Source organism: Epinephelus fuscoguttatus, linkage group LG23, assembly GCF_011397635.1.
Source record: "Epinephelus fuscoguttatus linkage group LG23, E.fuscoguttatus.final_Chr_v1".
Taxonomy (NCBI): domain Eukaryota; kingdom Metazoa; phylum Chordata; class Actinopteri; order Perciformes; family Serranidae; genus Epinephelus; species Epinephelus fuscoguttatus.
Window position 1 is genome coordinate 4250224 of NC_064774.1, and position 24553 is coordinate 4274776.

Genomic DNA, 24553 nt, shown 5'->3' on the forward strand with positions numbered 1-24553 from the left:
ATGTCTGTTAAGTCATGATCATTTAAAGTGTCCCACCATAACTCAGGCTTCGCTCTCTGTTTGTCTGTTGCTATAGAAACCAAGTGGAAGAGGCGGACTAAAGCGTCACTGCTGTCCTTTCTGTGACAAATCACTCACATCATCCAGAAATTTACAGCTTCATGTAAGAATTCACACCGGAGTGAAACCATACAGGTGTGACCACTGTGAGAAAGCTTTCACCACTCAGGGTCAACTACAAATCCACCAACGCACTCACACTGGAGAGAAACCGTACAGCTGTGATCAGTGTGGGAAATCTTTCACTGCTCAAGGTCAACTAAAAATTCACCAGCGGACTCATACAGGAGAGAAACCATACAGCTGTAAGTTATGTGGGAAAGCTTTTACTGGCTCAGCTGACCTGAAAATCCACCAACACATTCACACTGGAGAGAGACCGTACAGCTGTGACCAGTGTGGGAAAACTTTTATTCTGTTATATTCACTAAACATCCACCAGCGTGTTCACACTGGAGAGAAACCACACAGGTGTGAACAGTGTGGGAAAAGTTTTTCTCACAGTGGCTATCTGAAAATCCACCAGCGCATTCACACGGGAGAGAAACCATACAGCTGTGAGCAATGTGAGAAAGCTTTCAACACAAAGAGTAACCTAGAAGTCCACAGCCGTGTTCACACTGGAGAGAAACCCTATGTGTGTGGCCAGTGTGGGAAAGCTTACAGCACTCAGGCGAGTCTAGAAAGACACCAGTGTGTTCACTCTGGAGAAAAACCACACAGGTGTGAACAATGTGGGAAAGGTTTTTCTCACAGTGACACTCTTAAAGTCCACCAACGCATCCACTCAGTAGAGACACCGTAAAGCTGTGACTAGTGTGACAAAGTCTTCGTCCCTCAAGGTCAAGTTAGCTGTGTCCTTCCGCCTCATCTACATGCTCTTATAGCTGTGTTGTTATACTCTGGGTTTCTCTCCATAATGAGAGCTGGCCATCAGTATATAACTAGCAGCTGGTCTAAGGTGAGCCTGAGCCGGTCCTAACTAAAAGCGCCAATACAAACTATAAGCATCATCAAAAAGGAAAGTCTTCAGTCTAGTTTTAAATGTGGAGATGATGTCTGCCTCCTGGACTGAAGCAGGAAGATGGTTCCAGAGAAGAGGAGCCTGATAGCTGAAGGCTCTGGCTCCTGATGCACTGCAAATGATTTCCTGCAGAGGCGCCGAGTCGCCCACCAGACTGAGTGTTAAAGAAACGTGAAAAAGTGCTTCCAGAATTCCTGCTAAGGGTTTTCTTCTCCTGTGATGGACACGGTGCCTCCAATGAGCTCTTGAGGGTCTGTTTGTGTTTCCGAACCAACAACGAAGAATCCAAATAATTTCAAACGGCCGCTGGCTTGACTGCAAAAATCAGATTTCTAGAGAACGCTTGATTCCTTTTTTACTGTGTCAGTTTTATTTTTATGTGTAGCTGCGACAGAGAATAATTTGTGTTATTTTAAGAGGGACCTCACAACCAATCAGAGTGCTCAATGCAAAGTGCTGGACAAAGAAGACAAAGACTGATTGATTTTATAGGTTTTTTTTAAGAATGGGTGGTAAAAAAAAAGAGCCTGAACATTCAGAGCTCTGTAAGTTAGGAGAATGATTTTACAGGGAGCCAGTGCAGAGAAGCTAAAACAGGAGAAATATGATCTTGTTTCTTAGTTCCTGTTAGTACACGTGCTGCTGCATTCTGAATTAGCTGGAGAGTTTTTAAGGACTTACTAGAGCTACCTGATAATAGAGAGTTACAGTAATCCAGCCTTGAGGTAACAAAAGCGTGGACCAATTTTTCTGCATCTTTTCGGGTCAGGATAGGCCTAATTTTCGCAATATTACGCAGATGAAAAAATGCAGTCTGTGAGGTTTGTTTTAAATGAGAATTAAAAGACAAATCTTGATCAAATGTTACTCCGAGGTTTCTTATGGTAGTGCTAGAGGCCAGAGCAATGCCATCGAGAGAAACTATTAGAGATGTACCGATACCACTTTTTCCTTCCCGATACCGATTCCGATCCCTGAACCTTAGGTATCTGCCCATACTGAATACCGATCCGATACCAGCGTGTAAGATAAAAATGGATGGGATATGAATTGTTGTATGTCTCAACTCCTAAAACTCTATGTAAAATATTAAGAAATAAAAACATAATAGTAGAATTAATGCCATAAAACTTTTATTTAATTATTATTATCCAGTGTTGACACAGATCAAGACACAGGTTAAAGTGCAGCCACACAGTTTGGTAAAAAAGACATTTTAAAGGCTACAGTAAAATGTAGGGCTTGTATTAACAAATACAAAAATTTTCACCAGATGACTTAAAGAGGCAACAGATAGGATTTGGGGTTTTGTTAGCTTGGTGCCACCTAGCGTCAGCAGTGTTGCTCGCACTGTCGCAAAGACGAAATTGAGCGTGGGGATTAGAGATAATGAATCAAATGCAGGCTGTAAAGCCACCAGTATACCTCTATGTATATGTAGAATGAGAAGGTGTGTGGACACTACTAAATAAATGAGTAAAGAAACCGAGCAACAATTATCAGATTTATCTGAAGAAAAAACAAATAGTAATGCAAATAATTATAGCAGAATGTACAGTACCAGTACAAACAGCTCACAGTGAATGATACCAATATGTACAGTACCAGTACAAACAGCTCACAGTGAATGACACCAATATGTACAGTACCAGTACAAACAGCTCACAGTAAATGACACCAATATGTACAGTACCAGTACAAACAGCTCACAGTAAATGACACCAATATGTACAGTACCAGTACAAACAGCTCACAGTAAATGATACCAATATGTACAGTATCAGTACAAACAGCTCACAGTAAATGATACCAATATGTACAGTACCAGTACAAACAGCTCACAGTAAATGATACCAATATGTACAGTACCAGTACAAACAGCTCACAGTGAATGATACCAATATGTACAGTACCAGTACAAACAGCTCACAGTAAATGATACCAATATGTACAGTACCAGTACAAACAGCTCACAGTAAATGACACCAATATGCACAGTACCAGTACAAACAGCTCACAGTGAATGACACCAATATGTACAGTACCAGTACAAACAGCTCACAGTAAATGATACCAATATGTACAGTATCAGTACAAACAACAGTAGACACGTAAGGGATAATGTATAGTGAGCCGGTGACTGTTGAAAAATAACTCCAGACAGGGGAATGGAACCCCGACGCGCAGCGGAGTTATTTTTCAACGGTCACTGGCTCACTATACATTATTCTGCTTAGAACATGGCTTACTACTAAAACATTCAAATATTACTGGCATCAATATTATTAAACTGCTGGCAGAGTGTACTGACAGAGGAGAGGCATTCACCAGACAAACAGGAGCGGAGGAGAGGATTTTACTCCACTTCTCCCGGTCGGAGAGGCCTATGTGCCCAGTAGCTGTGGCGGCGGCGGCGGCAGCGGTGGGGGGAGGAGGGGGGTATTATCACTGTCCGAGGGCTGCCGTAGAATGGCAACCAGCATGTCAGCCGACCAACACTCGCTACCCGCTCCCTGGTTGCAGCAATTTGCGATGCTGGCCAGCTAGGAATGAACTAGCAGCCAGTACAGTCCAGTCCTCTCTGGTCTAGCTAACATTTAGCCGTGTTACTTACTGATCCATTAGAAAGAAAGCTAGCTGGACATGGGTTTTGAAGCCTCTTTGGTCACGGAGCTCCCTCCATCTCTTGAACGCCTGACTGAGGTTTACTCTTGTTTTTCCTCTTCTTTTATCACTCTCCTTTTTGCTCTTCTTTGCCTCCTCACACAGAGGAGCTCCTTTTCTTTTGCTAGGTCGTTTTTCACTTGTCTCCAAACTTTGTCCGTCTGCCATTGTGCTCGTGACTCAACTATCTCATGCCCAACTCCTCATAAGGACCAGCTCCAGTCCCTGATTGGCTGACCGACCAGTTTCACAATACATGACGTGTTTCCTGCCATAAAGCAAATTTTTTCTGTGAAATTTCGTCCCCAGTGGCAGAAGCTTATTGCAAAGATTGCAAAGCCACTAAGTAACCTATGTAAACACTGATAGTCTGATTTTACTGTGGACACTACTCTGTGCAACCCACATTATTTTCATAATGATATATATAGGCAAAAATGCTGTCTGTTGCTTCTTTAAAGTAAGAAAATTAAAAAATAGTGGCGGGGCTTTTACTCACCACAACTGCAGAGGCTACCAGCTTCATTTGAAACAGACTACATTATAAAAGGTCCATTATTTATTAATCCATCTGTATCTTTATATTTTTAATTTATATCCACTCCCGTTGCCTTGATAAAGTTAACACATCGCACTGTTTTTTCAAACTCAACACTTCCTGAACTTGTTTAAAATTAAAAGCCCCTTATAACCTTGGCTGAGAGAATCCATCCATTTTCTAAAACGGCTTTTATTGTGAAACATTTGTAGGAACTTGGTTGTGGAGGATACAGTAGCTTGTATGTTTACATACGGCACTTCAAATGTAGCTCCTGCCGTCTGCTGACGCTTTTACGTTACTACAACAACATTTTAGCTGACACATGAACACACACAGTGACTGAATAAAAATAGGACAAGAATAACCCGATGACATCAAAGACGTTGTGAAAGACAACCGGGGGGATAATTGGTGTGGACCATCGTGTAGTGTGTCATGTCTGTCATCCAAGTCATGGCACGATTTTATGACTCCACAATCGTGTAATGCTCATCCAGGTTTTTATGTCTGTAAGGCATTTTTGAAGTTTAGTTCATTGATTACTTTCTTCTGGCTTCATCGATAGATACAACTGAGTATCATCTGCATAACAATGGAAATTTACAGAGTGATTTCTAATGATGTTACCTAAAGGAAGCATATATAGAGTAAATAGGATTGGTCCGAGCACAGAACCTTGTGGAACTCCAAAACAAACTTTAGTATGTAAGGACGATTCATTATGAACGTGAACAAACTGAAAACGATCAGATAATTAACATTTAAACCAGCTTAGTGCAGAACCTTTTAGGCCAATTAAGTGATCCAGTCTCTGCAGTAGAATTTGATGGTCAATTGTGTCAAACGCCGCACTAAGATCTAATAAAACAAGTACAGAGACGAGTCCTTTGTCTGAAGCAATCAGAAGGTCATTTGTAATTTTAACTAGTGCTGTCTCAGTGCTATGATGCACTCTAAATCCTGACTGAAATTCCTCAAATAAATTATTATCAAGGAGAAAATCACACAGCTGGTCTGGTCCTTTCCTCTTACCAGTCTCCTTTGCTCTCCTGTCATTCATTCAGCCAAGTCTCCATGAAGCACATCATGCTACACTCCCGGTACACCCTCTGCAGTCTGGTCAGCGCCATGGGTTCTTCCATCTTGGGGATCTCCTGTCTCTTGTTGGGGAGTACACAAGTGTGGCACAGCACCAACAGCTGATCATGGGCGTAAACAATCGAGCCATGGCTGAATGAGTCGAACCAGTGAGATTGGCAAAGAAAAAAACAACAACAAAAAACACACTTAAAGGAAAGGGGGTCGGAGCTACTGTAACCAGCTGCCACTCAAGAGGAGCCATCTAATGTTAACCACCTCTGTTTTTACTAACACCTCAGAGCTAGCTAGCTGCTAACTTAGCATTAGCATAAGTAACAAGATGTAGCCTTCCCATTACACAGAGGTGTCCTGTTTTAAAAGAAAATATGCCAGGCTGGTTGGAAAAGTATGTTTTCTTTGAAAAAACTGTGGTGAATTTTTTTGTGCTGACTTACAGAAAAGATGGCATGTTTTCTTTTCTTCTTCTAAAATTGTAAAAAAAAAAATAAATAAATAAATAATAAAAAAAAAATTATACTTAAAACATTTTTGGTGATATTTGTCTTTTTGTGATTTTTTTTTTTAAAAAATGGCATGTTTTACTTAAAAAGAATCTCTACTTTTTTTTTTCTTTAAAAGTTTTGTCATTTTTAAAAGAAAACGTTGCATGTTTACTTTAAAACCTATTTATCTATTTCTTTTTTTGTCTTTCAACTTTTTGGTGGCACGTTTCCTTTAGAAATCACTCTGTAAATTTCCATTGTTATGCGGATGATACTCTGTTGTATTTATCGATGAAGCCAGAAGAAAGTAATCAATTAACTAAACTCCATAACTGCCTTACAGACATAAAAACTTGGATGAGCACCAATTTCCTGATGTTAAATTCAGACAAAACTGAAGTTATTGTTCTTGGCCCCAAACAACTCAGAGACTCTTTATCTGATGACATAGTTTCTCTAGATGGCATTGCTCTGGCCTCTAGCACTACCGTAAGAAACCTCGGAGTAATATTTGATCAAGATTTGTCTTTTAATTCTCATTTAAAACAAACCTCACGGACTGCATTTTTTCATCTGCGTAATATTGCGAAAATTAGGCCTATCCTGACCCGAAAAGATGCAGAAAAATTGGTCCACGCTTTTGTTACCTCAAGGCTGGATGACTGTAACTCTCTATTATCAGGTAGCTCTAGTAAGTCCTTAAAAACTCTCCAGCTAATTCAGAATGCAGCAGCACGTGTACTAACAGGAACTAAGAAACGAGATCATATTTCTCCTGTTTTAGCTTCTCTGCACTGGCTCCCTGTAAAATCCAGAATTTAAAATCCTACTGTTAACTTATAAAGCTCTAAATGGTCAAGCTCCGTCATATCTTAGAGAGCTCATAGTGCCATATTATCCCACCAGAACACTGCGCTCTGAGAACGCAGGGTTACTCGTGGTCCCTAAAGTCTCCAAAGTAGATCAGGAGCCAGAGCCTTCAGCTATCAGGCTCCTCTCCTGTGGAATCATCTTCCTGTTACGGTCCGGGAGGCAGACACCGTCTCCACATTTAAGACTAGACTTAAGACTTTCCTCTTTGATAAAGCTTATAGTTAGGGCTGGCTCAGGCTTGCCCTGTACCAGCCCCTAGTTAGGCTGACTTAGGCCTAGTCTGCCTTCTCTCTCTCACTCTCTCTCTCTCTCTCTTTCTTTCTCTCTCTCTCTCTCTCTCTCTCGTATTCTATTACTGCATCTTGCTAACTCGGCCATTCTGCATGTCACTAACTCGGCTTCTTCTCCGGAGCCTTTGTGCTCCACTGTCTCTCAGATTAACTCATATCACAGCGGTGCCTGGACAGCGTGACGTGTGTGGTTGTGCTGCTGCCGTGGTCCTGCCAGATGCCTCCTGCTGCTGCTGCCATCATTAGTCATTAGTCATACTTCTTCTGTTATTATACACATATGATTATTGTCACACATGTATACTGCCAGGTATTAATACATACTTTCAACATATTGTACCACAGTAACCAGAACTATAACTATAATATTATTACTTTCAATAATGTTGTTGTAAGCTACTGTCATTACCTGCATCTCTCTCTCTCTCTCTCTCTCTGTCTCATTGTGTCATGTGGATTACTGTTAATTTATTATGCTGATCTGTTCTGTACGACATCTATTGCACGTCTGTCCGTCCTGGAAGAGGGATCCCTCCTCAGTTGCTCTTCCTGAGGTTTCTACCTTTTTTTTCCCCGTTAAAGGGTTTTTTGGGGAGTTTTTCCTGATCAGCTGTGAGGGTCTTAAGGACAGAGGGATGTCGTATGCTGTAGAGCCCTGTGAGGCAAATTGTGATTTGTGATATTGGGCTTTATAAATAAAAATGATTGATTGATTGATTGATTGATTGATTGATTGAAAAGTAGGGATACACCATATTGGATTTTTCGCCAATATCCAACATGCCAATATAAAACAGCTTATTTGGCCAATACCAATATCGATATATCCACTTTTTTCCCACTTATTTTAGGGGATCATCAGGTCTCTTCTGTAGTGGAATAAACATCATATTAAGCATGTATGCTCTTATCATGATGGCCCACCAGCAGATGGAGACACTAAATACAATACTTGAATGTAATATTCATTCATTGTGCAGAATAAGAAAAAGCATGCTGGCTGATTCTGATAGTTCATTTTAAAGATATCGGTCAATACTGATGATGTGCCAATATTATGGTATATCCCTAATAGAAAGGATTATAGGTGAGTGACTGAGTACATGAGGTCATTATTAAATGTGCAGCATATGAGCATGTCAATCAGTTAGTATAATATTATCGATATAGATTTGTTCCATAATTATGTGTGAACAGATCGACAATCCGTGTGTAAATGTGTAATCTGTAAATATAAAACACCTTCCACAAATACAAAAAAAGATTTGTAAACTCACAAAAATATTTTGCAAGTATAAAACAGATCTGCAAATACACAAACACATTCCACAAATAAAAAAATATCTGTGAATCCATTAAATTAATTTGCAAATAAATGAAAAGCATTTGTGAATATCTTCCTAACATTTACAAATTTCAAACAGGCATTTGTGAACTCAGTTTTTATTTGTGAATCGACAAACCATTTGTGGATCTCAGTTCTATGCGTGTGGATTTGCTTTTTACACACACAGAGTTTTGAAACAAACTTTCTGCTGGTCCGAACGAAAATGCACTCGTATCACTCGGCCATTTTCAGATAGCACGTGATCACCCAGCTGATGACGTCATCTCCGCATGTCAAAGTAAGAGCACGCAGTCTTTCACTGAGCTGTTTTTTTTTTTTTGGATGGCAGAGAGAAGTGACGGAACGGGAAGTGAGTCAGAAGGAATGAATGTAGCTGGCGGGAGTTTTGGAGAGTGGAATCTAGTCCGGAAAAATAAACGTAATAAGAATCAAACTGATAGATCGGATGATAGTGATAATGACAGGAGAAGAGCTCTAGGGGAGAGCAGAAAGGAGGATTACAAGGTAATCGTTAAACTTGTACAGGAGGGCGCTTCTTTCAGTGATTGGAATCCAATACAGCTCACTAAAGCTCTCGCAAAGGAAATTGGCGAGGTAAGGAGTGCGAAAATACTGAGAAATGGTTCGTTATTGATTGTGTGCAAGGATGGGGGACAGCAAGGAAAAGCCATCCGGATGAACAAAATTCAGGGCAAGAAAGTTCAGTGTTCTCTTGCTGGCGATAAGAAGTTGCTCAGGGGTGTAATCTCTGGAATCCCAGTAAATGTGTCAGAGGATGATATTAAAGAAAATGTGGAAAACGCAAAGGTAAGTGAGGTCAAACGCTTGGAAGCTAACAGAAACGGAGTGAAATGTGACAGTCTCTCGGTGCTCATCACGTTTGATGAAGAAAGAATGCCCGAAAACATCTTTATTGGATTTATGAGTTATGATGTAAGACCATACGTCCCCCCTCCACTGAGGTGCTTCAGATGTCAGAGATTTGTGGCGGCTGTGTGCAAGGGAAAGCAAAGGTGTGTTAGCTGTGGTGGTGAACATGAGTACGGTAAATGTGCCGAGAGGTGTGTGTGTGGAGAGGAGCACAGCTCAGCTTACCGCGGGTGCGAAGTCAGTAAGAGAGCAGCGGAGGTGCAGCGGGTTAAAATCACACAGGGAATCAGCTATGCTGAGGCAGTAAAACAGGTTTCAGGGGACACCCAAGAGACCAAACAGAGCAGCTTAAACACCAAAAACACAGAGAAGTGCCAAAGTTGTGATAAAATAAAGGAAGAAACTCTGATTGTGAATAAGAATGATTTTGTTCTCTGTATGACACAGATTGTTAACTGTTCACTACAGACAAAAAGCAGAAATGAAAGGATCAAAACAATTGTAAGATCAGCTGAGAAATATCTAGATGTGAGGGATCTCCAATGGGAAACTGTCAGAGACATTCTTAATGTAGACACCCAATCCTCCCAGTCATGGGCTGGATCCTCCTAATGCTGCTGCTTCTTCAATGGAATGCAAGAAGCTTAATTGCAAATGGTCAGGAGTTTAAAAAGTATATTGACAGTCGAGAAGAAAAACCAAATGTGATATGTGTGCAAGAGACATGGTTAAAACCACAGCTAGATTTTATTATTAAAGGATACACTGCAGTTAGAAGAGACAGAACTGCTGGTAAAGGTGGAGGTGTTGTGACTTTTTTTGCAGAATGGAATGAATTATAAGGTTATAAGTATAGGTACAAGTAATGAATCAATTAATACAAAGGTGTGGACTGAAAGAGGTATTGTAGATATTATAAATTATTACAACCTATGTGGTAATTTGAACGTAGATATACTAAAAGATGTAAGTGGATCAATGCAGGATAACATCATATTATGTGGGGATTTTAATTCTCATAATCCATTATGGGGCAGTAATAAAACTGATGGTAATGGATTAGTTATAGAAGAATTTATAAATGATCATGGTCTAGTGTGTCTTAATAATGGGGAAGGAACCAGATATAATTGCACACAAAATACTGAAACAGCACTTGACTTGACATTTGAATCCAGTGCAATTGCCGGAATAAGTACATGGAGGGTTATCAAACAAACTACAACAGGAAGTGACCATTATCCTGTAATGACCAAAGTTGGCTCAGTGATTAAATATAGTAGAAGAAAGAAGATCCCAAAATGGAAATTAGAAAATGCTGATTGGGATGCATTCAAAAGAATCAGTTCTGAAAGATTATGGAAACTTTGTGAAGAGAATGAAACAGATGTTAACATATTGAATAGCAAGATAATAAATGAAATAATTCAGGCTGCAGAGGAGACAATTCCCAAAAGCACGGGATCTACAAGAAATAAGAGTGTACCTTGGTGGAGTGACAACTGCAGCAAAGTCATAAAAGCCAGAAACAAGGCATTTAGAAAGCTTAAAAAACTTCACACACAAGAAAGTCTGATACAATATAAAAGGGCCCAGGCGATGGTAAGGAAGGTAATAAAAACACACCTTTCAACCTATTTGAACTCAGGAAAGCAATACGTAGCGCACGGAAAACCACACTTGGGAAAGATGGAGTCTGTTATTCAATGTTACTGCACATGGATGATAGCACGCTAAATATAGTCTTGAAATTATTTAACAAAGTTTGGGAAAATGGCCAACTTCCTTTAGATTGGAAACAGGCAATAATAGTACCAATTTTGAAGTCAGGTAAGGACCCATCAGACCCATCAAGTTACAGACCCATTGCTTTAACTTCACACTTATGTAAAATAATGGAAAGAATGATGATAGAGAGACTGACATATTATTTAGAACAAAATTCTATTTTATCTCAATTTCAGAGTGGGTTTCGCAGAGGTAGGGGTACAATGGACTCAATTTTATGCCTAGAATCAGATATCAGAAAGGCACAAACAAACAATGAGGTAGTGGTAGCGGTCTTTTTCGATGTTGAAAAAGCATACGATATGCTCTGGAAGGAAGGACTTCTTATCAAACTAAAATCTTTGGGAATTGGTGGCAAAAGCTATAATTGGATTATGAATTTCTTGTTTGGTAGATCAATTCAGGTAAGGGTAGGTACAGAGTATTCTAGTGTATACACAGTTGAAAACGGAACCCCTCAAGGCAGCACCTGCAGCCCGCTCTTATTCAATATTATGATCAATGACACCTTTGATCAAGTTGAGTGTACTGTAGGAAAGTCCCTGTACGCAGATGATGGGGCATTGTGGACAAGAGGACGTAATGTGTCTTATGTCACTTCTAAAATGCAAAATGCAATAGTTAAAGTGGAAAAATGGGCAAATGAGTGGGGATTCAAGTAGTTTGCTTCTCAAAGCATCGAAGAGTACCTGTCTCTTTAAAACTCTATAGACAACCTTTAGAGCAAGTAAAAGTAGTTCGATTTCTTGGATTGTGGTTTGATGAAAGACTTACATGGAGTGTTCATCTAGAAATAGTACAAAATAAATGTAAAAAGGTGATTAATATGCTTCATTGTCTGACAGGACAAGAATGGGGAGCAAGCAGGGCAGCCTTACAAAACATATACTGGGCGCTCATGAGATCTGTTCTGGATCATGGCTGTATAGCTTACATGTCAGCAGCAGAGACAAATTTAAGGAAGCTTGATATCTTACAGGCTCAAGCCCTTAGAGTATGTAGTGGAGCTTTTAAAACATCGCCAGTCTCAGCTACGCAGGTGGAAATGGGAGAAATGCCTCTAAGAATTAGACGGATAAAGTTAATGCTGACATACTGGGCTAACCTTCCGGGACAGCTTGATTTCCACCCAACCAAAAATGTTCTGATAGAGTGCTGGGAACACAGTAAATCAAATTTTGTAAGTTTTGGATGGGTTGGTGATGCAAAGGCTAGAACTGCAGGATTGAGTCACTTAGAGTACAGTCCTTCTGTCCCAGTCTCTTCCATTCCTCCTTGGTTATTCCCTTTACTGAGTGTAGATTTGGCGATACAAAAGGAATTAAAGAATAAATTAATAAAACGTCCAGTGTGGAGCATAGTCCAACAATATTTAGATCAGCATTATTCAAACTCATTATTCATTTTCTCAGATGGTTCCAAAGATCCCACTACAGGAAGTACAGGTGCAGCATTTATTCCAGACCATAAAACATACATAAAGAAACGGTTATCAGATCATGTATATTAATAGCCCTGCAATGGATTTTGGACAACAAAACACCAAACACAGTTATAGCATCTGACAGCATCTCAGCACTGACAAGCATAGGGTCTGGAAGGTCAGTCAGAAGAGACATCATTAATGAAATATTTCACATCATGTACAGAATGGAAACACAGAACATTACAACACACTTCATATGGGTTCCTGCACATGTTGGGGTCGAGGGTAATGAGCAGGTAGACATTCTTGCCAAACAGGCTCTTAGAATAAAACAAACAGATTCCCATGTTCCATTAGGTAAAACAGAAGCCAAAACAGTCATCAATACATATGCACAGTCAGCATGGCAAGAACACTGGGATAATGCAGACACTGGAAGGCATTTACACAACATACAAAAACAGGTCAGTGACAGGAGGACAGTCAGAATGAGACGTAGAGAGGGAAACATCATCACTCGCATGAGAATAGGTCATACAGGGCTCAATCACACACTCCACAGAATAGGCAAACACCCAACAGGGAAATGCTCACACTGTAACTTACTAGAGACAGTTGAACATGTACTCCTCAAGTGTACAAAATATACTTGCATGAGAAAGGACTTTCAGTATTTAACAAGGTCAAAGCATAAAAATTTCTCAATGCAAGGTCTATTAGGGAAGGCAGCTGGGAAAACATACAATGCCATTATCAAATTTCTGAACGACACTGAATTTGTTAGAAGAATTTAGTGTTTTGTTTGTTTTCTTGCTGCTCTAATCGCCTGTTCCACACTCCAGTCCAGTAGGTGGCGGTAATGCACCTTAAGCTGGTTTGCCAACCGCCATTAAACATCAAAGAAGAAGAAGAAGAAGAAGAGGCGCAGGAGGAGCAGTAGAGGAGCGGAATGGAGGAGGACAAGCAGAACCCGGAGCACCGGAGCAACAAGGTCCGGAGAAGACAAGCAGCAGGCTCGTCCTCTGATAGCAGCGATGTTGAGGTGAGTGTTGATGACGTCATGGATAAAAAGGGCTTGACAGCAGCCACACTAAAGACACGAGGAAGAGTCTCGAGGCTCCGTGGATCATCCGCTCATTCTCTGGTTCCACATCACATCTGGAGAAAGGAAATGTAACAAAGCAAAAAGGTTTTTATGTCTCCGTGTTTCCTGTTTTCATCTTTAACTCACTCAGAGTAAAGAAACACTTGAGACGGTCTGTGTTGCAGGGTATTTTCCCGCGCAGTGCGTCGCGTGTTCTCGCGAGAGCTCGCAGAAGAAACAATCGGCTCGTTGGAGATTTCAAGAAAATGAACAGCAGCAAGGATGAAATGAAAATGTAAGAGACTTAAACATGACTTCATACAGGTCTTTAAGGGACTGATTATTTTTAGATCATATCTTAATGGACGATAAATAATTCTTCAGTTCATTTTTAAAGCAAAATATGGAGGCTTTACAGTTTTTCCATTTGCAATGGTGTATATGATATTTAGCCATGATAAAAATAAATGCTCAATAGTTTCGGGTTCTCTTGAACAAAATACACATAAGGATTTACTTGAAAATGAAATCTTTGTGGTAAAGTTTCAGCAGCTGGATAAACATTGTTTACAATTCTAAAGTGAAACTTTTCTACAAATGAATCACATTGAATAAAATGGCCATGTTCATCCATCAAGTCAACAACATATAATCTCCAAATCACATTTCAACTATGTTGAAGTCTCCACCCATTATCACTTGATCTGAAGTGTAGGTTATTTTCCATCATTCACAAGTTTACCTAGTTCTGCAAACATGTCCCTGTCCGCAGCTTTATTATTCTAACCATAAATACACACTAAAATGTAACGTTTGTCATTTATCTCTACTACTACCATTAACCAGTGAGGTTATGTATCTGTTTGATTGCCAATTATCATGCCTGGAAACCTGTTAAATAATACCATTACTCCAGCTGAATGAGAAGTTCCATGTGCAGAAAAAGCAGAATCGCCCCACTGACCTTTCCAAAACTTCGTCAGTCATAACAGAATGAGTCTCTTGTAAGAAAACACATTTTGATTTTTGTTCCTTGCAAAATAAAAAGATTGCTTTTCACTTAACGCTGTTTTTAACCCCCTAACATTCAAAGATAAAAATGAAATAAACATATATAAATATAAATATAAATATAATGTAACTGTTTTCAATATGTCTTTAACTTGCTTATAATGCAGGAATGAAATATGTTGCCCTTAGAACATAACCATAGCAACTTATTGGGCTTTAAATTTTATCTTATGAAGTTTTTTTTCTCTTTATTTTGCTTGTCAGCAAAAAACTGCATTTTGTTGTAAACAAATTCCAGTATCACTTGACATGCTGCTGTGTTGCCTATTCAAGTGATGGAATTTGTTATTTACGTGACAACGTCTGAACGCAACACAGGCTCCGATCTGTAGACTGTGTATTTAGTAGGGGTTCTGGCCGGGCTCGGTTATAACTGTCGGTCACAAAAATGCGACCCAGGCCACGCTCTTGTGTGCTGGTGTGTGTGTGTGTGTGTGTGTGTGTGTGTGTGTGTGCACATCAGGGCCGAACTCCGCCTTGCGTGATACAGAGAGCAGAGGAGGATGGTAAACATGCGACCATGCAGGACCGAACGGTTCAATATTTTACAGAGAACCGTTGCATCCCTAGTAATGGTGTAGAGGATGCACTGCAGCCTCTCCTGGATTGTTTGAGTGATGTCAAATTTTGGTTGAGCTCTAATTTCTTAAATCTTAATGAGTCCAAGACAGGGGTTATTTTGTTTGGAGGCCACATGCCCCCACGCAGCTCCGCAGATTTCCTGGGCCCCCTGAACACCAACATTCGCTCCTCTGTAAAGAATCTCGGGGTGGTTTTTGATAGCCAATTCAGATTTGACAAACAGATCAGTGCTGTTGTCAAAACTAGCTTTTTCCAGCTATGTCTTCTAACCAAAACTTTGATCCATGCCTTCATAACCACCAGATTAGACTATTGTAACTCCCTTTATGTTGGCCTAGATCAGTCCTCCCTCAACCATCTACAGCTCGTCCAGAACGCTGCTGCTCGCCTCCTCACGGGCAAGAAAAAGCGCGACCACATCTCGCCAGTCTTAGCCTCCCTCCACTGGCTCCTGGTCCGTTTTTATATTGATTTTAAACTCCTTTTAATTGTTTTTAAAGTGCAGCACTTTGGTCGACTGCCGTCGTTTTAAATGTGCTCTAGAAATAAATCCTGACTTGACTTGACTTGACTCATATGGTGATGTAGGCGGCAATTTGGCCATGTGTGCTGTAAGGTTGCAGCGATGTACCAGTTTCAAGGTCTACTGTGATATGGAAGTTGACAGTTATCATAGCGTGTACGTTTGCTTATCTGAGATATTGAAAAAATTAGGGATGCACCGATAGGGATTTTTCTTAACCGATACTGATAACTGATAAATTCACATTTTGTGTATAACTTGTAGTTAATGTTCACCTGAGGGTCAGAAAAGCTGATTTAATATTCCACAGCTCTGACCAAACCAAATCAAACTGACTTCATTTGACACATTTTAATCAGTATTAAATGTAACGTTAACGTTAAGACAGAGGAGGATGATGATGATGATGATGATGATGAAGCCCAGTGTTACTGTGTAATTCTCTGTATAAACTACACTGCAGAGTGGAGTCTCTACTAACAGACAAACACTGACAGCTGATGAACATCAACATCAGCAGCTCCGCCTTACATCTGCTGGATCACATGTTTATATCGTCACGCCAGGCTCCGTCTCAACGTCCCATCATACACCAGCTTACAGCTACTGTTGCTTCACCTCACACATTAACACTCAGCTCAGACACACACACGCAGTCAGAGAGGTAACGATACAAATAATGTCTAACTGTAGCACCACATGGCGAGTGGTTATTAATACGTTTAACTACAGAGGCGAGCCTTTTAAAAGCTCGGTGTTGGATGTTAGCCGCTGCAGCTAATTAGCTCGTGCTAACACTCTGGAGACAGTCCTTCAGTGCTGTGGCTATAAAGCGGGATATATGACCTGTTCACCGGTTCCAGGGAGTTTGTTGATCTGGGGGTTGTCGGGTGGTCAGACATCAGACCCTCAGTGTAATCCTGTTGTCTTCCTCTGAAACTGTGAAAGACATCCACACTGCGACGTGTTTTACCCTCTAGACAGCGTGCTGCAGTTGTTGTTGTTCTTCTTCTCTGTGTTTATTGGCGGCTCGCAAAGCAAGTTTAAAGGTACATGTAGCGCCACCCGCTGTGTCTGGTTTGTAGATGCGCCCTTGTTAAGTCAATGAAAGCAGTCTGGTCTGATTTATGACAAATGGTTTATGTGGGTAATGAAAAGTAGCTGATAAAATATTTAAAGAAAATGAGAAAAGACTTTGGTGTGTCAGTTAGCCTGTACAGTCATGGGGGAGACATGAGCACAAGTCAAGAATCTCAGGTCCAACGCTAAACCACTAAACCACTAAATTATGGAGAGAAGTATCAGTGAGAGTCGCATTGATAAATAGTATTGGTATCAATTCCTATCAAAAAGTCAAAACCTAAATAAAAACTATTCTGTAAGTTATTTATCATAACATTTGTTGGTGGTAATGCATTAGTCAGACATTGTGGGTTATGTTTGGCAGACATGCTTTAAATGTTATTTATGGTTTTAGTTGGCTCGCTCGCTGGCACGAGTTAGCCCTTCTGTGTTGGGCCATGCGTTTGTTTAGTGGATGTTTTGTTTCACCAATGTACAAGTCTGGGCATTCCTTGCTGCATTGGACAGCGTACACCAGGTTGCTCTTCTGGGTGTGTGGTGTACGGTCTTTTGGATGTACCAGTCTTTGTCTGAGTGTGTTACTGGGTTTGAAATACACAGGGATGTGGTGTTTGTTGAAGATCCTCCTGAGTTTTTCAGATACCCCAGACAAAAAAACCCAGGTTAAATACCTGTTTTGTTTCCACACTAGTTCCAGCCTAGTCAGACAAGCATGAACTGATGAAGCCTCTTGGATAAGAGGTGAGACGTCTTCTAAGACAAAACTAAGTCCAGTTGCGTTTGATTCAATTGCCTTGAGATAACTATGACCTGGATAAATGAGAATATCCACAGGTATGTACTATACTATGTCATTTTTTTCTTAGCATGATGCACTTTGACATTTTTCTGGCACACTATACAATGACATTTTTCCCGCCATTCTACACTGTGTGTTCTCACACACACATTCTTATATTAACTGATTAACATGGTCATATACTTCAACCACGCCTGTCCATCCACCACCCTGCCCACCTTCACCCAGTATGTTTCCTGCCACACCAGAGACAATAAAACACTGGATTTATTTTATGCCAACACCAAGGAGGCATACCATTCACTCCCCCGCCCCCCCGGGAAGAGCTGATCACAACCTGGTTCATCTTCTGCCTGTCTACAGACCTCTGGTGCAGAGGGAACCAGCAACCACCCGCACTGTGAAGAGCTGATGGATTTGATCAGTCTGCCCCTCCCCTGGCCCAGACATCACGGCTGCAACCCCCCTCATCCTCACCCTCACCTACACTCCTGGCACACTGCTTCGACTCCTCCCCCACCCCCGCTCCCCTGGACATCTCACCACCCCCCACCCCTCCCCCCACCTCAGGTGAGAGATCAGCTGAGGAAGATAAAGACGAGGAAGGTTGTGGGTCCAGACGGCATCGGCTCCAGGCTCCTGAAGTCCTGCGCAGACCAACTGTGCGGGATAGTTGAAACCATCTTCAACCTGAGCCTGAGGCTGGGAAGAGTACCACAGCTGTGGAAGACATCCTGCGTGGTACCTGTGCCCAAGACTCCGCACCCCAAGGACTTCAGCAGCTTCAGACCGGTGGCATTAACATCACACCTCATGAAGACTCTGGAGCGCCTGGTCCTGTCTCGTCTCCGCCCCACAGTAGGCCCTTCAATGGACCCCCTGCAGTTTGCCTACCGGCCTGGCATTGGGGTGGACGACGCGGTCATCTTCCTCCTGCATAGAGCTCTTTCTCACCTGAAGAGGCCAGAAGCTCAGGATGAAAGCTTAAGTGTTTGGGGCTACATTATCTGCTCATATTCAACCAGATGCTTCAAAACTCATTGGACAATGCTTCACAGTGCAGTTGGACAATGACCTGAAGCATATTGCAAAAGCAACCAAAGACATTTTTAAGGCAAAGAAGTGGAATGTTCTACAATGGCCAAGTCATATCATCTGACCTGAATCCAAGTGAGCATGCGTTTCTCTTGCTGAAGCCAAAACTGAGGGCAAAACACCCAAAACACAAGCAGGAAGTGCAGACAGCTGCAGTAAAGGGCTGGCAGAGCATCACCAGGGAAGAAACCCAGCATCTGGTGATGTTTATGTGTCCAACACTTCAGGCAGTCATTGACTGTAAAGGATTTGCAACCAAGTATTAAAACTGACTGTTTAATTGATGATCATGTTAGTTTGTCCAAATACTTATGAGCCCTTAAAGTTGGGGGACTGTGTGAAGAAATGGTTGTCATTCCTACATGGTTCATACTACACTTTTGAAAAAAGCCTTAAATGAAAGCTGAGAGTCTGCACTTTAAGCAGATATTCATTGTTTCATTTAAAACTCATTGTGGTGGTGTACAGAGCCAAAATGATGACAACTGTATCATTGTCCAAATAATTATGGACCTTCAAGAATTGACTGCAGTGATTTCTTCATCCAAATCATCAACGTGTCTCTTAGACCCCATCCCAACTAGGCTACTTAAGGAGGTCTTACCTATAGTTAACACTCATATATTAGATATGATCAATATATCCTTATTAACAGGCTATGTACCACAGTCTTTTAAGGTAGCTGTAATTAAACCTCTACTAAAAAAGCCCACCCTGGATCCAGAGGTGTTAGCCAACTATAGACCAATATCTAATCTTCCCTTTATGTCAAAGATCCTTGAGAAAGTAGTCGCAGACCAGCTGTGTGATTTTCTCCATGATAATAATTTATTTGAGGAATTTCAGTCAGGATTTAGAGTGCATCATAGCACTGAGACAGCTCTAGTTAAAATTACAAATGACCTTCTGATTGCTTCAGACAAAGGACTCGCTCTGTACTTGTTTTATTAGAGTGCGTGCGTTTGACACAATTGACCATCAAATTCTGCTGCAGAGACTGGATCACTTAATTGGCTTAAAAGGTTCAGCACTAAGCTGGTTTAAATCTTATTTACCTGATCGTTTTCAATTTGTTGACGTCGCAATGAACCATCCTTACGGACTAAAGTTTGTTTTGGAGTTCCGCAAGGTTCTGTGCTCGGACCAATCCTGTTTACTCTATATATGCTTCCGTTAGGTAACATCATTAGAAATCACTCTATAAATTTCCATTGTTATGCGGATGATACTCAGTTGTATTTATCAATGAAGCCAGAAGAAAGCAATCAATTAACTAAACTCCATAATTGCCTTAAAGACATAAAAACTTGGATGAGCACCAATTTCCTGATGTTAAATTCAGACAAAACTGAAGTTATTGTTCTTGGCCCCAAACAACTCAGAGACTCTTTATCTGATGACATAGTTTCTCTAGATGGCATTGCTCTGGCCCCTGCCACTACCGTAAGAAACCTCGGAGTAACATTTGATCAAGATTTGTCTTTAATTCTCATTTAAAGCAAACCTCACGGACTGCATTTTTCATCTGCGTAATATTGCGAAAATTAGGCCTATCCTGACCCAAAAGATGCAGAAAAATTGGTCCACGCTTTTGTTACCTCAAGGCTGGATTATTGTAACTCTCTATTATCAGGTAGCTCTAGTAAGTCCTTAAAAACTCTCCAGCTAATTCAGAATGCAGCAGCACGTGTACTAACAGGAACTAAGAAACGAGATCATATTTCTCCTGTTTTAGCTTCTCTACACTGGCTCCCTGTAAAATCCAGAATTGAATTTAAAATCCTACTGTTAACTTATAAAGCTCTAAATGGTCAAGCTCCGTCATATCTTAGAGAGCTCATAGTGCCATATTATCCCACCAGAACACTGCGCTCTGAGAACGCAGGGTTACTCGTGGTCCCTAAAGTCTCCAAAGTAGATCAGGAGCCAGAGCCTTCAGCTATCAGGCTCCTCTCCTGTGGAATCATCTTCCTGTTACGGTCCGGGAGGCAGACACCGTCTCCACATTTAAGACTAGACTTAAGACTTTCCTCTTTGATAAAGCTTATAGTTAGGGCTGGCTCAGGCTTGTCCTGTACCAGCCCTTAGTTAGGCTGACTTAGGCCTAGTCTGCCGGAGGACCCCCCTATAATACACCGGGCCCCTTCTCTCCTTCTCTCTCTCTCTCTCTCGTATTCTATTACTGCATCTAGCTAACCCGGCCATTCTGGATGTCACTAACTCGGCTTCTTCTCCGGAGCCTTTGTGCTCCACTGTCTCTCAGATTAACTCATATCACAGCGGTGCCTGGACAGCGTGGACGGTGTGTGTGCTGCTGCCGTGGTCCCGCCAGATGCCTCCTGCTGCTGCTGCCATCATTAGTCATTAGTCATACTTCTTCTGTTATTATACACATATGATTATTGTCACACATGTATACTGCCAGGTATTAATACATACTTTCAACATATTGTACCGCAGTAACCAGAACTATAACTATAATATTATTACTTCCATTAATGTTGTTGTAATCTCTCTCTCTCTCTCTCTCCCTGTGTCATATGGATTACTGTTAATTTATCATGTTGATCTGTTCTGTACGACATCTATTGCACGTCTGTCCGTCCTGGAAGAGGGATCCCTCCTCAGTTGCTCTTCCTGAGGTTTCTACCGTTTTTTCCCCCCGTTAAAGGGGTTTTTTTGGGGAGTTTTTCCTTATCCGCTGTGAGGGTCTTAAGGACAGAGGGATGTCGTATGCTGTAAAGCCCTGTGAGGCAAATTGTGATTTGTGATATTGGGCTTTATAAATAAAATTGATTGATTGATTGACTGACTGTATGTCATCAGATAAAGAGTCTCTGAGTTGTTTGGGGCCAAGAACAATAACTTCAGTTTTGTCTGAATTTAACATCAGGAAATTGGTGCACATCCAAATTTTTATGTCTTTAAGGCAGTTATGGAGTTTAGTTAATTGATTACTTTCTTCTGGTTTCATTGATAAATACAACTGAGTATCATCCGCATAACAATGGAAATTTATAGAGTGATTTCTAATGATGTTACCTAAAGGAAGCATATATAGAGTAAATAGGATTGGTCCGAGCACAGAACCTTGTGGAACTCCAAAACAAAGTTTAGTACGTAAGGATGATTCATTATGAACGTGAACAAACTGAAAACGATCAGATAAATAAGATTTAAACCAGCTCAGTGCAGAACCTTTTAGGCCAATTAAGTGATCCAGTCTCTGCAGTAGAATTTGATGGTCAATTCAAACGCTGCACTAAGATCTAATAAAACAAGTACAGAGACGAGTCCTTTGTCTGAAGCAATCAGAAGGTCATTTGTAATTTTAACTAGTGCTGTCTCAGTGCTATGATGCACTCCAAATCCTGACTGAAATTCCTCAAATAAATTATTATCATGGAGAAAATCACACAGCTGGTCTGCGACTACTTTCTCAAGGATCTTTGACATAAAGGGAAGATTAGATATTGGTCTATAGTTGGCTAACACCTCTGGATCCAGGGTGGGCTTTTTTAGTAGAGGTTTAATTACAGCTACCTTAAAAGACTGTGGTACATAGCCTGTTAATAAGGATATATTGATCATATCTAATATATGAGTGTTAACTAAAGGAAAGACCTCCTTAAGTAGCCTAGTTGGGATGGGGTCTAAGAGACACGTTGATGATTTAGATGAAGAAATCACTGCGGTCAGTTCTTGAAGAGAAATCGGGGAGAAGCAATCTAAATATATATTACGTCTTACAGCTGTGTTTGAGGTTAGATAGGTACTATCTGAGGACAGGAGGTCATGAATTTTGCCTCTAATAGTTAGAATTTTGTCATTAAAAAAGCTCATAAAATCATTACTGCTAAGGGCTAAAGGAATACAAGGCTCAATAGAGCTCTGACTCTCAGTCAGCCTGGCTACAGTGCTGAAAAGAAACCTGGGGTTGTTCTTGTTTTCTTCTATTAAAGCTGAGTAATAGTTTGCTCTGGCATTGCGGAGGCCCCTCTTATAAGTTTTGAGACTGTGGAGAGAAGTAGGGCTGGACGATTAATCGAATTTTAATCATGATTTCGATTTTGGCTTCTCACGATCATAAAAACATTATAATTGAAGAAAAACGATTAATGCGCCGCACAGCACGGCGTGTATGTAAGCACCGTGAATGCACCTGTGTTATGTGCAGCAGCAGCAAGCATGTGACGTGTGTGGATCAATAATATGTGGAGCGAGCGATTGAGAACATGACAGAAAGGCAGCCTTTGGTTGAGAAGAAAGGTAGGACAACTTCAGTCATCTGTCATTGTCACGCGGTCATGTCTGCCCCCTGAGGCAACACAAGCTGAAAAAAAAAGTCCAAAAAAGTTAATAACTTACAAATTATTGCGAAAAGGTAGTTTCTTGCAACCCTAGAATTAAGATAAAAATATTCACAAACGAAAAAAACACTTCTGGTTGCTGATAAGTAGTGTTTAACTTTTGATTTAACACTTTAACACTGATTTAACTTAAAACCCTCGGTGCGCACTGCAGCGCAAGCAGACAGATGCGCGACTCAGAGCAGCATGTGCCATTGACACCAGACCGGTGGAAAATGTCACCATCAGCATATTATTTTACATCAATAAAATCTATTTTATCATTATTTTGAGTCACATTGTTGAAAGAATTTAGTCGTCTGTGTTCAAGCAGGATAATAGGTCTCCATTCATTGCACGTCGGGCTTTCTATTTCCTTGTCGGAGATGGTGTTGCGTTCAAGGCCGGGAGAAAAAAAAGGCCGAATATTCCTTTTTTTTTTTTTCCACAATTAATCCCGTGCTGTCGAACTTGGGTCAGCCCTAGTATTTATTTTTCTTTATTGGTTTTATTGCTATTATTATTTCAATTTACTATTATTATTATTATTATTATTATTATTATTTATTTATTTTTACTTGTTTACTTGTTACTAATTTATTTCTGGCTGTTCTTTTAAGTTATAATTAAAGTTGAGTTTTGAAATCAATGAATAATCGTGTTTATTAATCGTGATTTCAATATCAATCAAAAATAATCGTGATTATTATTTTTGCCATAATCGTCCAGCCCTAGAGAGAAGTATCAGTGAGAGTCGCATTGATAAGTAGTATTGGTATCAATTCCGATCAAAAAGTCAAAACCTAAATAAAAACTATTCTGCAAGTTATTTATCATAACATTTGTTGGTGGTAATGCATTAGTCAGACATTGTGGGTTATGTTTGGCAGACATGCTATAAAATAGGTGTTGGCTTACTGAATACCAAACTTGAGACCTATTAATGATAGATGAATAAATCAGAAGGCACTGATTTCAGGAAGGTATCTGCACTCTCCACAGTTTGTCCGATAAGAACAGGAATGATGTTGATGGGTTAATGAATCCAGTTCACACACACCCTCTCATTGAGATGCCACTCATTTATGTGTGAATAAACTCTTCTTTTGATATTGTCTGTGTGGTTAACTACAATAAAGAAATAAACAAAAATGTGCACATTAATCATAATGCAATATTAATGATAAACAAACAGACTGGCGTAAATTACACAATGCAAAAATAAGACGATGTAATGATAAACAGTAAAAAGATGAATAAATGAGGAGATGTGAGTGTTCATAAATTTAAGGGACTGTCAACAAAAGCAACTGCTTAGCTCAGAAAGGCCCATATCTATTTCACTGGCATAGACAAATAATTGTGGGACGATCCCTTAATAGGCGCAACGGCATGCTCACCACACTGCCGTGACATAAATAATAACCCCTGACGGCACAGCATTACACCATTATTCAACATAACGATATTATCAGGGATCAATTGGAATATGAAATTGGC

General features: G+C 40.5%; 1 protein-coding gene across 6 annotated transcripts in view; it reads left to right on the top strand.

Annotated features, from left to right (window-relative positions):
• The window catches only part of LOC125883765 (zinc finger protein 239-like), a 28594-nt gene that overhangs the window by 1590 nt on the left and 2451 nt on the right, over positions 1–24553 (top strand). The window contains exons 2-3 of one of the 6 annotated variants that reach the window (XM_049568308.1): positions 77–365; positions 5354–5790. In XM_049568308.1, coding sequence (XP_049424265.1) covers positions 77–365; positions 5354–5367 — 303 coding nt within the window. In that variant the 3' untranslated portion in view covers positions 5368–5790. Of the gene's footprint in view, positions 1–76; positions 5791–13356; positions 13510–13736; positions 13847–24553 lie in introns of those variants that run through there. The other 5 variants (XM_049568309.1, XM_049568311.1, XM_049568307.1 and 2 more) reach the window with 5 other exon arrangements.